At 46.0% G+C, this 10,895-nt stretch overlaps 1 protein-coding gene across 11 annotated transcripts in view; it reads right to left on the reverse strand.

Moving 5' to 3' along the window:
- Positions 1–10,369, reverse strand: part of Ercc4 (ERCC excision repair 4, endonuclease catalytic subunit) — a 29,289-nt gene extending 18,920 nt beyond the window's left edge. For all 11 annotated transcript variants that reach the window (XR_015630717.1, XR_015630716.1, XM_087572648.1 and 8 more), the window contains exons 1-2: positions 10,129–10,369; positions 8,346–8,526 (exon numbers count right to left, since the gene is read on the reverse strand). Coding sequence is in view for 4 of the 11 variants with exons in the window: in XM_087572645.1 (XP_087428771.1) it covers positions 8,346–8,526; positions 10,129–10,335 (388 nt within the window). In the remaining 7 variants the exon portion in view is untranslated. The remainder of the gene's footprint in view (positions 1–8,345; positions 8,527–10,128) is intronic.
- Positions 10,370–10,895: the final 526 nt, after the last annotated feature.

Genomic DNA, 10,895 nt, shown 5'->3' on the forward strand with positions numbered 1-10,895 from the left:
ATTTTGTTTTGTTTATAGAGGCAGGCACATGATATTTAACCTAGTTGGCCTTAATTAAACTCATGATCCTCTTGCCTCAGCCTCCTGAGTACTGGGATTATGAGCAGGCACCACCAGGCCTGGCATTATGTGGCTTTTGTGGTCTGAATGGTACAATGTCCCTGAATCTAAAAAACAAGAACAAGGGCTGAGGAGGTGCCTCAGAGGCTAAAGAACTAACCACAGCGGTGATGACTGAGCTTGTACCCCTAGAACCCACGTAACAGCCAGGCGGCTGTGGGTCACCTGTACCAGGGAGCTACTGACCCTGCCTCAGTAAATAAAGCAGACACAGACTGGGACATCTGATGGCAAGTTTTGGGTCTCCACACACATGCACACATCTACTTACATGAGAGCACACACAAATACATGCACACACAGAAAAGGTAATAATTATACGTGTTTCCTAATTTTAAATATCAGATGCTAAACAGGGGAGCTTTAACATACTACCATTCTATTCCATTTCTTTCTTTATTGTGTGTGCACACGTGAGGGAGGCAGGGCATGCAGAGTGGCAGTTACAGGACAACTTCTAGGAGTCTGTTCTCCCCTTACACCACGTGCATGCTGGCGATGGAACCTGGGTCAGGCAAAGTGCCTTTACTCACTGAGCCATGTTTTTGACTCATTTAATACAGTGTGTTTAGTGACAATCTAGAGAGAAGCATGAGTTATAACAGGGGACGGATGTCATTTCTGTCAAACTCATCATTCCATAAGGATTCTCAGTCTTTATATCGGCATGTCCATGCACACACATGCATTGGTTTTTGGACCTACCTGCCTCACTCACAGGGTCCTGAAAATGACACGCCAATACAGTTCCTTTCTGCCATTCAATAACTTATGGTACAGTGTATTACTTTGCTGGTCCAGCATGACCTTGGAATGACATGGTTCCTGTCCCTGGGACAAGGCCAGCAAGCGTGGGTGAGTGTCGATGGCCACTGTGGGCTAAGGCATGTTTGTATAATAATGAACATATTTTACGTTTGTTCTTCAAGGAATGTTTTCCCTGTTAACATTAATGACTACATAATAATCAGAGACAGTAGTGGGGTGGGGGCAAAGGTGTGGCTAATGTCTCAGCAAAATGGTAAATGCTGGGACCTTCGCAATAACCCTTAAGGCTGTGGGAAAGAACTCTAAAAACATGAGTTCAAAAATATATAATTTCTCAACTATGCAAAATATAAGACTATAATATGAATTAAGAAGAGCTTCATGAGTCTAAAGGAACAAAAGCAGCTGTGCTGTGAGCCAGCTTGTCAGAAAGATACTAAGGAAGAAATGTAAAAAAATTAAAAAAACCCAGACATGGGATTCCTTCCCACCTTTAACCATTTATGTTCCTGGATGAAAGACACACACACACAGCCTTTATATTTAATATGCCTTGAGCAGCACAATAGCTGGGCAGCTGCCCAGCCTCCATGATGTTAGAATCTATTTTCTCATCAATAAACCCAATTGGGCAACCCTCTGGGTTACATTCTCTTGGCCCTCTGGGCGCCTTTTTCATGGTCTCTAACCCAGGAAACCCTTCTAGCTATTGGCTGTTGGCATCTTTAGTTACCAATCAGAATTAACTCAGGGCAGAGTCGCTCAGACTATGTGCAGATCCTGAATCATGGAGGCCAGCACTTAGCATTACAATAAACAATAAAAGACAACACCTCAACAAAGGAGATAATGAGACTTAGGGAGTAGGGATCACAGGAGATCCCACCCAGCTGAAAGTTTTTGTTTATGCTTATGAAAGCAGACAGAGTTGACCAGGGACATAGAAAGGTTAGGCCCTGTAGTGGGTTGGCCTAATCTGCTTGTATTCCAGTGCTAATTTGGGGCCCCCCAAACTGTTTGTCCCAAGGAAGAGAGTGATGTTGCCCCTAGATAATTGTGATTGGTGAATAAAGATGCCAACAGCCAACAGCTGGGCAGAAGAGAAATTGGTAGGGTTAGGCTTTAAGGGCTTAGAGAGAAGGCACCACCAGAGGAGAGGAGAAAGAAGTCGCCATCATGTAAGAAGAACTGCAGGAGAGGAAAAAAGGAGAACCAATATGGGTTAGCTGAGCCATAAAAATGTGGCCATGTGGGCTGGCCAATTGGAGCTAAGAGCAGCCCAAGTGGAACACAGTAAATAACAGCATGGGGGGGGGGGGGGCAGCTGCCCAGCTATTGTGCTACCAAAGGCTATTTAAAAATCAAAAGGCTATGTGTATCATCTTTCAACTGGGAACATAAAAGGTCAAAGCCTGGGAAGAAGCCCCCACCCACCCACCCAAGGCACCAGGCACCAGGATTATCTACTACAGGCCCAGGAGTGATAGAAATGGTAATTTCAGGGTGGGGTCTCACCCAGCTAGCTTATTGTCTGTGCTTAAGAGAGGCCTCTGAATTCTTTTGCAATGTTAAAAAAAATGTATTTGTTGCCTCCTAAGAATCAAAGGGCTGGGGTCCTGGGATGCTGGTTCAAGGGATAATCAAAGGGAACCTGGAGCAAATGACTGGCTTGATAAGTAAAATAAAAGACTCCTAGGATAGAGATGAACTATCCAAAGATGAACAGAACACACACACACACACACACACACACACACACACACACACAGAGAGAGAGAGAGAGAGAGAGAGAGAGAGAGAGAGAGAGAGAGAGAGAGCGCCCAGGATTTGACTTCCAGTCGTTTGTTTCCTCCCAGACACCCCCTCCCCCAGAACCCTCTCTCCAGGCCAAGGATGGTCTCTGGCATTACTTTAGATTGAAATTCTGGACCAAAGTAGCTGGCACTAAATTTTACTCTCACTAACTACCTAGCAAGAATGTAAACATTCATTTACAAGTTTACGGACAAAGACCTTCCAAGCACTCCAGAACACATGACATACTCTCTGGTTAGAAAACATTTGGCTTTCTGAAGGACTCCACAGGCCGGCCACACTTGGTTAGCTTGTGTTGAAACATTTACACAGGACCTGAGTTCAAACCCTCAGCACCCTTACAGAAAGCCAAGCGCAGCTGCCCTGTGCATGCTGGCAACTCCAGATCTGTAGGAGACAGAGACAGAAACATGGCCACCTTGTGCATGGCAACCAGAGCTGTAGGAGAGGCTGGTAGCTAGCTGCCAGCCTGCCTCCAAGTTCAGTGGGAGAAAAGCCCTGTCCCCAGGGAGTAAGATGGGGAGTGACAGAGCAGGACACCCAGTATCTTCCTCTGACCCATGTGTGTGCACAAGGTCCAAACACTCCCATATATACTTGCATACCACATACAACAGAAATATCACATAAAATTGAAAACAATAAAACTGGACTTTCAAACTACAGGTGAGCCTCAAATTAGGACAACATGCTCTAAAAGGGCTGCATTGTTTCAGAATCCAGGAGAAAGGAGAGTGCTAACCCTAACCCCAGGTGCAGGCTTTGATACAGGCTCAGGTAGGCCTTCAGAGGCTGGGTCACCCTGGCCCATCTGACATTATGATTTGGTTATGGAATGTCCCCAGAGGCTCATTGAGTAATCGGGGCTTGCCCCTGCAGGTGTGCTCAGAGGACTCATGGAGGTATTATTTTAAGATTAAAAAAAGGGGAAGGAGAAGCAACCTGACTGCGGTCACCCAGAAACAGGGTAGACACAGAAAGAAATTCTAAACCACATGCTTCCTGCTGAAGCCTCCATGGGGTCCTTGTAAGAACAGCATCTGAGCAGGGTGAGTGTGGGGTGGTGTTAGTGCTGTAGGAGTTCCTTGTGAGACAGGATAGCATGTGACCCAGGATGGACTCAACTTTGTCAGTTTCAGTCAAGAAGCCACCTGTGAGCTGGGCTCTGAGGGGGTGTTGATCAAGAATGTGCAGGCCTACTCTGGTGACTGATGGTGTAATACTGACATCTAGTGGTAGTTTCTAGACAATGTTCTGATGTTAGCAGCTTAAAAATCCACTTAGACAACACAGAGCAGTTCAGATAAGGGCTTTAGATCACTAACATCTCCAGCTACAATGCCCTTGATACCGTTTAATAAGGGTTTACTGTGTTAAAGCAGCATAGCAGTGCTATCATTCTAACAGTGTTTTTTTCTTTAAAAAATATTTCATGTGTTTGGGTGTCTTGCCTACTTGAACGTCTCTGAACCACATATATGGACACCTGATTTTTTTTAATAAAACAAAACAAAACAAAACAACAAACCCAGAAATACACACTGGTAAAAAAGGTGCCTAACTGGATGTTGGCTTGTAGAAGAATGCAAACAGGTCCATACCCATCTTCCCGCACAAAACTCACGTCCAAGTGGATCAAAGACCTCAACATCAAACTGGATACACTGAACCTGATAGAAGAGAAAGAGGGGAAGAGCCTGGAACTCGTTGGCACAGGAGACAACGTTCTGAACACAATATTAATAGTGAAGGCACTAAGTTCAATAGTTGATAAATGGGACCTCATGAAACCGAAAAGCTCTGTAAGGCAAAGGGCACTGTCAATAGAACAGAAAAACAGTTAATAGGACAGAGAGACAGCCTATGCAATGGGAAGATTTTTACCTATCCCAGACTTGATAGAGATCTAATATCCAAAATACATAAAGAAGTCAAGAAACCAGATACTGAACAAAAGAATCCATTAAAAAAAAATAGGGTACAGATCTAAACAGAGAATTCTCAATAGAGGAATCTCAAATGGCTGAGAAGCATTTAAAGCATGTTCGTGTTCAACATCTTTAGCCACTAGGGAAATGCGAATCAAAACAACTCTGAGATCTCCATTCCATCACAGTGGTTAAGATCAAAAATAGAAGTGACAGCTCACGCTAGCGAGAGTGTGAATTAGGTGGAAGACTCCTGCACTGTCGGTGGGAGTGCAAACTTGTAAAGTTACTGTAGAAATCAATATGACGGTTCCTCAGAAAGCTGGAACTGATCTACCTCAAGACCCAGCTCTAGCTACCACTCACAAGGAGACTTTTCAACTGTGTTCACTGAGACTTTATTCAGAATAGACAGAAACTGGGAACTATCTTAACTGAAAGAAAATGTGGTACATTTACAGGCAAATGGATCCAACTAGGAAAAAAAAAATCATCCTGGCTGAAGTAAGTCAGATCCAGAAAGACAAACATGGTCTGTATTCACTTACGAGTGGATATTAACTGTTAAGTAAACAAGCAAGCTGTAATTCACAGACAGAGGCAAGGAAGAATACAGAGTGAAGCATAGATCTCCTTGGGAAGGGGAAATAGAATAGATTCTGTGACTGGGGGCAGAAGGGGAATAGGAGTGGGATGGGTGGGGGATGGAGGGAGAGAATGCAGGGAGAGAAGCTGGAACTGGGGGATGGTGTGGAAACCTGGTGCTATGGAAACTTTCTGCAATCTATGAGGGTGCTCCTAGTGACTTCTAGAAATAGAGAACACTGGTCTGAACTGGCCTTACTTTGAAGCCAGGCAAGGTTGCCTTGGTTAAGTTGCTGAGAACATCTGGTGGAGATCTCTAAAAACCCAGACTGATGTTAGAAGGCCACCCTCTGAGAACTGTCAGCTGTAGGCGGGGTTCCCTGGCTGAGGACAACTTCCACACAGCTCATTGAGTGTAGAGAGGTCAGGCTGGTGTGGGCTTGGATCCTCCACCTCTACATTCTAGTCTCTCTAGCCCAAGAAGGTACTCTGCAGGCTACTGAGAGAATCTCAGACACCAAGCCAGCCATAACGTCCTCCACCTTCAATCTCCCTGCCTGCAAGATGTTCTGGGGCAATGGTGGTGCAGAACTTGTGGGAGTGATCAATGTCTGACTTAAGCTGAGGCCCACCCCATGAAGGTGAGCCCTTGCCCTACATTGATTGGATGGCCAGAAACCAGAGACTAGATAACCCAGAGACTTAGGGGTAAGAACCAAGTATGATTGTCTTAAAAAAAAAAAAAAAGATCAATGAAATGATTCCTAATGACATGGTGCTATATGCAGAGAATAGTGCCTTGTCCGGTTGTTATCAGAAAGGCTTCTTCAGGCAGCAGACGGAAGTGACGAGAGAGACCCACAGACAGACACGAGGAGAAAGAGTCTAAATTGAAGGTTTCCCCTTGGAGATTGGGAAACCCCATGGAAGAGGGTGAAGAAAGACTGTAGCAGTCAGAGGGGATGGAGGACACCAGGAGAACATGGCTTATGTGGGCTCACAGACACTGAAACAGCAAGCATGAGGTCTCCATGGGTGCTTAATATACATGCAGGCCTTCTACATATGTGTTATAGATCTTAGCTTGGCATTTTTATGGGACTCCTAACAGTGGGAGTGGGGGTGTCTCTGATTCCTTTGCCTGCCCTGGAGACTCTTTTCCTCCTACCAGGCTGTCTTGTCCAGCCTTGATAGGAGAGGGTTTCTGCCTTGTCTCAGTGTGTCTTATTTTGTACTGTTTGTTGTCTTTCTTTTTCCTGAAGAAGAAACAGAGAAGCAGTGGATCTGGGGGAGCCACTAGGAGGAATGGAAGGAGGAGAAATTGTGGTTGGGATATATTATATGAGAGAAGAAATCTATTTTCAATAAAAAAAAATGAGAAAAATGAAGTTCAGGAGATCTTCATTTGGACCTTCCTTCAAAAAGGATCTTGTTTGAGTGGAGTGTTAGCTGGCTGTGATGATGCTCAAGACACTGTCTAAGACAATGAAAAATGCTTGACATGAATGATAAAACCTGATTCAGCCAATTAGGTGCACACAATGGGAAGTGTGTGTATGAATCTGTTTCCTGCCATCTGAACACTCATTGCTAAGCACCGGACACTGAGCACTGGACACGCAACTCAACGGGAGCCGTTAAATATGGGTGAGTCACATATCCTGGTTATTGAGTCTGGGATGAACAAGTGCTTCCTGGAACGAAGCTTATGGGCGAGCCAGACATACACAGGCAAGTGCAATGTAGTGCTCTGCGTGCTCTGGGTAGAGAGGCACGGGGCAGTTTAATGGCAGCCTGGCAGGGCTCTTATATTAGCTCCAGGCCAGTCAGAGATTTCTGAAGGGACAAATGATAGTGAAAGTCAGTTGTTTCTACACTACCCCTGGCTGAAATTATCTCCTACCTTTCCCCTCTGAAGTATTGAGTAACTATTCAGTTTAATTTAAATCATGGGAAAAGGAAGGAAAGCAAATTTACTTAAATTTATTAGAAAAGTATTGATAAACACATCAAGTCTGGCTATACCCAAAAGGCAAATGTCTGTCTGTCAACTACAACATTACCGGAAGTCAGGCTGGAAAACAATGGGCCACAGCTTACATCCAATCACACACTGTATCATGATGCTTCAACCTGCAGTGAGCCACAAGGTTAAAACAGAGCAGAAGGTGTACCATGTTCCAGGGTACACCTCTGTCAGAGCACGGCCCTTTCTGGGTTTGTATGCAAATACAAATACTGTGGCCAGAGAGGGGGTTCGGTGGCTACAATCATTTATTCTCTCAGAGGACCCAGGCTTGATTCCCAGGACAACTATCCAGGAGTCTAACCTCTTCTGACCTCTTAGGTACCAGACACATGTGGTGCAGTCATGTGCGCAGGCAAAACGTCTCTAAACATAAAAAATAAAGATTAGAAATACCTAAAACAAATGTGCCACTGTGCCAGTGGTCACACAGCATACAATATGTACAATTATGTGCACTGTGCACAATACTCAGGATATACTAAACGACTGTCTAGTTCTGTACTTTTCTTCCTTATTTTGGAGGTCTCCTACTTATAAAAACCAGCCAACCGTCAAACAGTGAGCCGTGTTAATAGTGGCATTAGGCCCAAACAGCTGTGTTTACTAGTCTCTTGGTTATATCAAGAGGTCAATGTCTAATTGAGATTTTTAAAAATTTTTACTTTAAAAATTATGCATATCTGTTTGTGCATGTGTGATGCAGTGGGGGTGGGAGGTGTTGTTCTCAGAGGGCTAAAGAGGGACTCAGAGCCCCTGCAGTTGGAACTGTGGGCAGCTATGAGCCACCTTATATGGTGCCGGGAACTAAGCGCTGGTTTTCTGCACGAGCAGCAAACACTCGTACTCTCTGACCCACCCCTCCAGGTCACCCATGCAGGTGTTTGTCTGGAAGCTCGAAGGCCTTCATGCGATGGCTAAATCACGGAGCCGTAGTGTTGTGGCATGGAGCCAGACGTACTTATGTCATAAACTCTACAGTTGTCAGGCAGTGTGCCATCAGCTCAGCTACAACGCTGTGTGACAAGAGCAGAGTATTTAGCAGGAGACAGACGAGAAATAAAAATATTCACATTGTGTATAGGAAGATTTCACATTCTTACCAGTTATTAAATCTGAAGGTATTCTGCCAGTCAAGAAATCAACCACGAGTATTCGACTTGTTGCAAATATAATACCGCCCTGCGTATAGACTTCATAGCGACTGTTACTTGCGATTTCATTTGTCACCCGTCGAGGGAGGTGTTCAACTCCTTCGATCTTCAACTGATTGATAAAGTACTCCTGAATCAAATTAAACTCATTAGTAAGCTGCTTGGTACAGGGCAGGGCACTTTTAAAACAGGCTGCAGGGATTTAAAATGAGGTCTCGGTTCTCAGAGCTCCCGAGCATCACAGAGAATATACAACCCATCAGCCAATCGGGTCACTTTAATTAAGTTTGGTAAACTTAAGTTGTGCTTTGGAGTTTATTTAAGAAATAATTGTGCTTCCGTCATTATTTCCATTTCAACACCAAGCCACAGAACCTTTTAAAATCTTGGGTTAAAAGTTTTCTTTTTTTTTTTTTTTATAAAGATTTATTCATTTATTATATATGAGTACACTGTAGCTATCTTCAGATACACCAGAAGAGGGCACTGGATCCCATTACAGATGGTTGTGAGCCACCATGTGGTTGCTGGGAATTGAACTCAGGACCTCTGGAAGAGCAGTCAGTGCTCTTAACCACTGAGCCATCTCTCCAGCCTTAAAAGTTTTCTACTACCTAGAAACCACTTCCGGCCGAAGCCGGGTGAGACAAGGGATTCCTCTCTGCAGACAATGCATCAGAATTGATGCTTCCTGGAGCGACCTCAGAATGTCCATAGACGCAATGGCCCGTTAGTCTCTCAGTCCAACGCCACTTTTCCGGGCATCTTACATTGCATGAAGTCCCTTGCCAAGCACTGGAGATTCCTAGGGGCAACCAACAGGGCCTCAGCCTTTAAAGGTGACTGTTCTCAGCTGACATTTTCTTCCTGGCCAATATACCTAGGGGATCGTCGGATTTATCATGCTAGGCTAAGTCCCCATTTCTCAATGTCCCCATCAAAGCAGGACTCATTCCATTGTCCTCAGGATCACCAGTTCTCCTTAACCCAGATTAATCGCTCCCCTAGCTTTAACTTCCAGTCTTCCCCCACCCCCTTATTTCCCTAGTCCCTCTTCTTTTGTGCAACCTCAAGATCTCCCTTTCCACTTTCTAATCACTCTCAGAGACCCTGTCATCCCCATCACTGCCCTTTTAGGGGCCACACTCTGTCCCCCAAACACACTTAATATCCAACTTCAAATCCAGACGCTATTCCTACACAGATTCCGATACCTTCTCTCCTTTGTAGTGCAATCCATTCCACTCCTCTACCTCAATGTGTAGCCTAGTCGTCCCTCTCTTATTTAGTGTTAGGGAGTGTGTGGGACCCTTTTTCCCAGTGTCTACGAACTGTGTCTTGGCTCTGTATTTCCCTCAAGGACCTGTATTCAACGCTCTCCCATGTCAACTGAGGAACCCAAGACTTCTTTGGGATGTGTTCCATACTTTGCAGAGTCATCCCGCAGTGTCAGAGTCCTGGATCTCCTTCAAGCACCTTCACTCAATGCCCTCCCCGTGTCGTGGCAGTCACTTGGACTTCCCTGGGGTTCCCTTCCCTCCTCCGCAGCGACCTGGAACTGTGTAGGTGCCTCGCATCTCCCCCTAGGGATCTTAATTCATTCCTTTTGTTGCCCTGTTTGAGACCTGCAGGTTTCGGGGTCCCTGCAACCGTATAGCTTCACGTTCCTGCCGCACCAATCTCGGCTCCGATGTCCCCCAAACCCTCCGGTCCACCCATCCCTCGGTCGCACCTCCTCGGCAGGCTGCGTGTTGAGCACCAGCACCAGGCAGGCAGGGTGGCAGTGAAGCCGCAGGAAATGGTAGAGGAGCCGGTCGGCGCCGAGCCCGCGGGCGCACACCACCAGCCCGTCGCTGTCGAGCAGTTCCAGCACCTGCTGCCTCTCGTACTCCAACAGAGGCGCCATACTCTGGCGTTCGCCCGGCAGGCCCCGCTCCATGGGCGCCCTTCCGGGACCGCGGCCGCGCGTTGACGGAAAGAGCCGAGTCGAGCCGAGCGCTGGCCGAACGCAGAGCAGGCAAGCGAAGGTGGGAGGAGCTTGGAACAGAGGTGGCTGCAAACGCCAACTCTGAGAGTAGGCCGGATGTGGCCGAAGGGAGCCAAGTTCAAGAGGACAGCCTGCCGATTGTAGCCGAAGAAGAGTCGAGGCGGGAACAAGTGTAGTACGAATGTGCCCGAGTCAGAGGGCGGATCTAGTTGAACTCAGCCGAGAGGTACCAAAAGCGTTAGCGCGCGGAAAGGCGTCTGGGTTCGGACCGCAACCTGGTGGCGTCGGGGTCCCCATCCTTTAGTTCTCTAGCCCTAGATATAAACTAACAAAATGTAAACCGAGAAAACTAATCCACGTGATCCTCCTATACCGACAGTTCAAAATGTTAGCTGTCAGTATTCCAAGTGCATCCAGAATTGACAGTTTTTTTAGCGTGCAGGTTTAGTCTCTACTTTTACAAGTATTTCCTCCCTCACCTTTAAAATTTTGAATAAGCATAATACCTTATG

Source organism: Rattus norvegicus, chromosome 10, assembly GCF_021556685.1.
Source record: "Rattus norvegicus strain SHRSP/BbbUtx chromosome 10, alternate assembly SHRSP_T2T, whole genome shotgun sequence".
In the NCBI taxonomy this organism is placed as follows: Eukaryota; Metazoa; Chordata; class Mammalia; order Rodentia; family Muridae; genus Rattus; species Rattus norvegicus.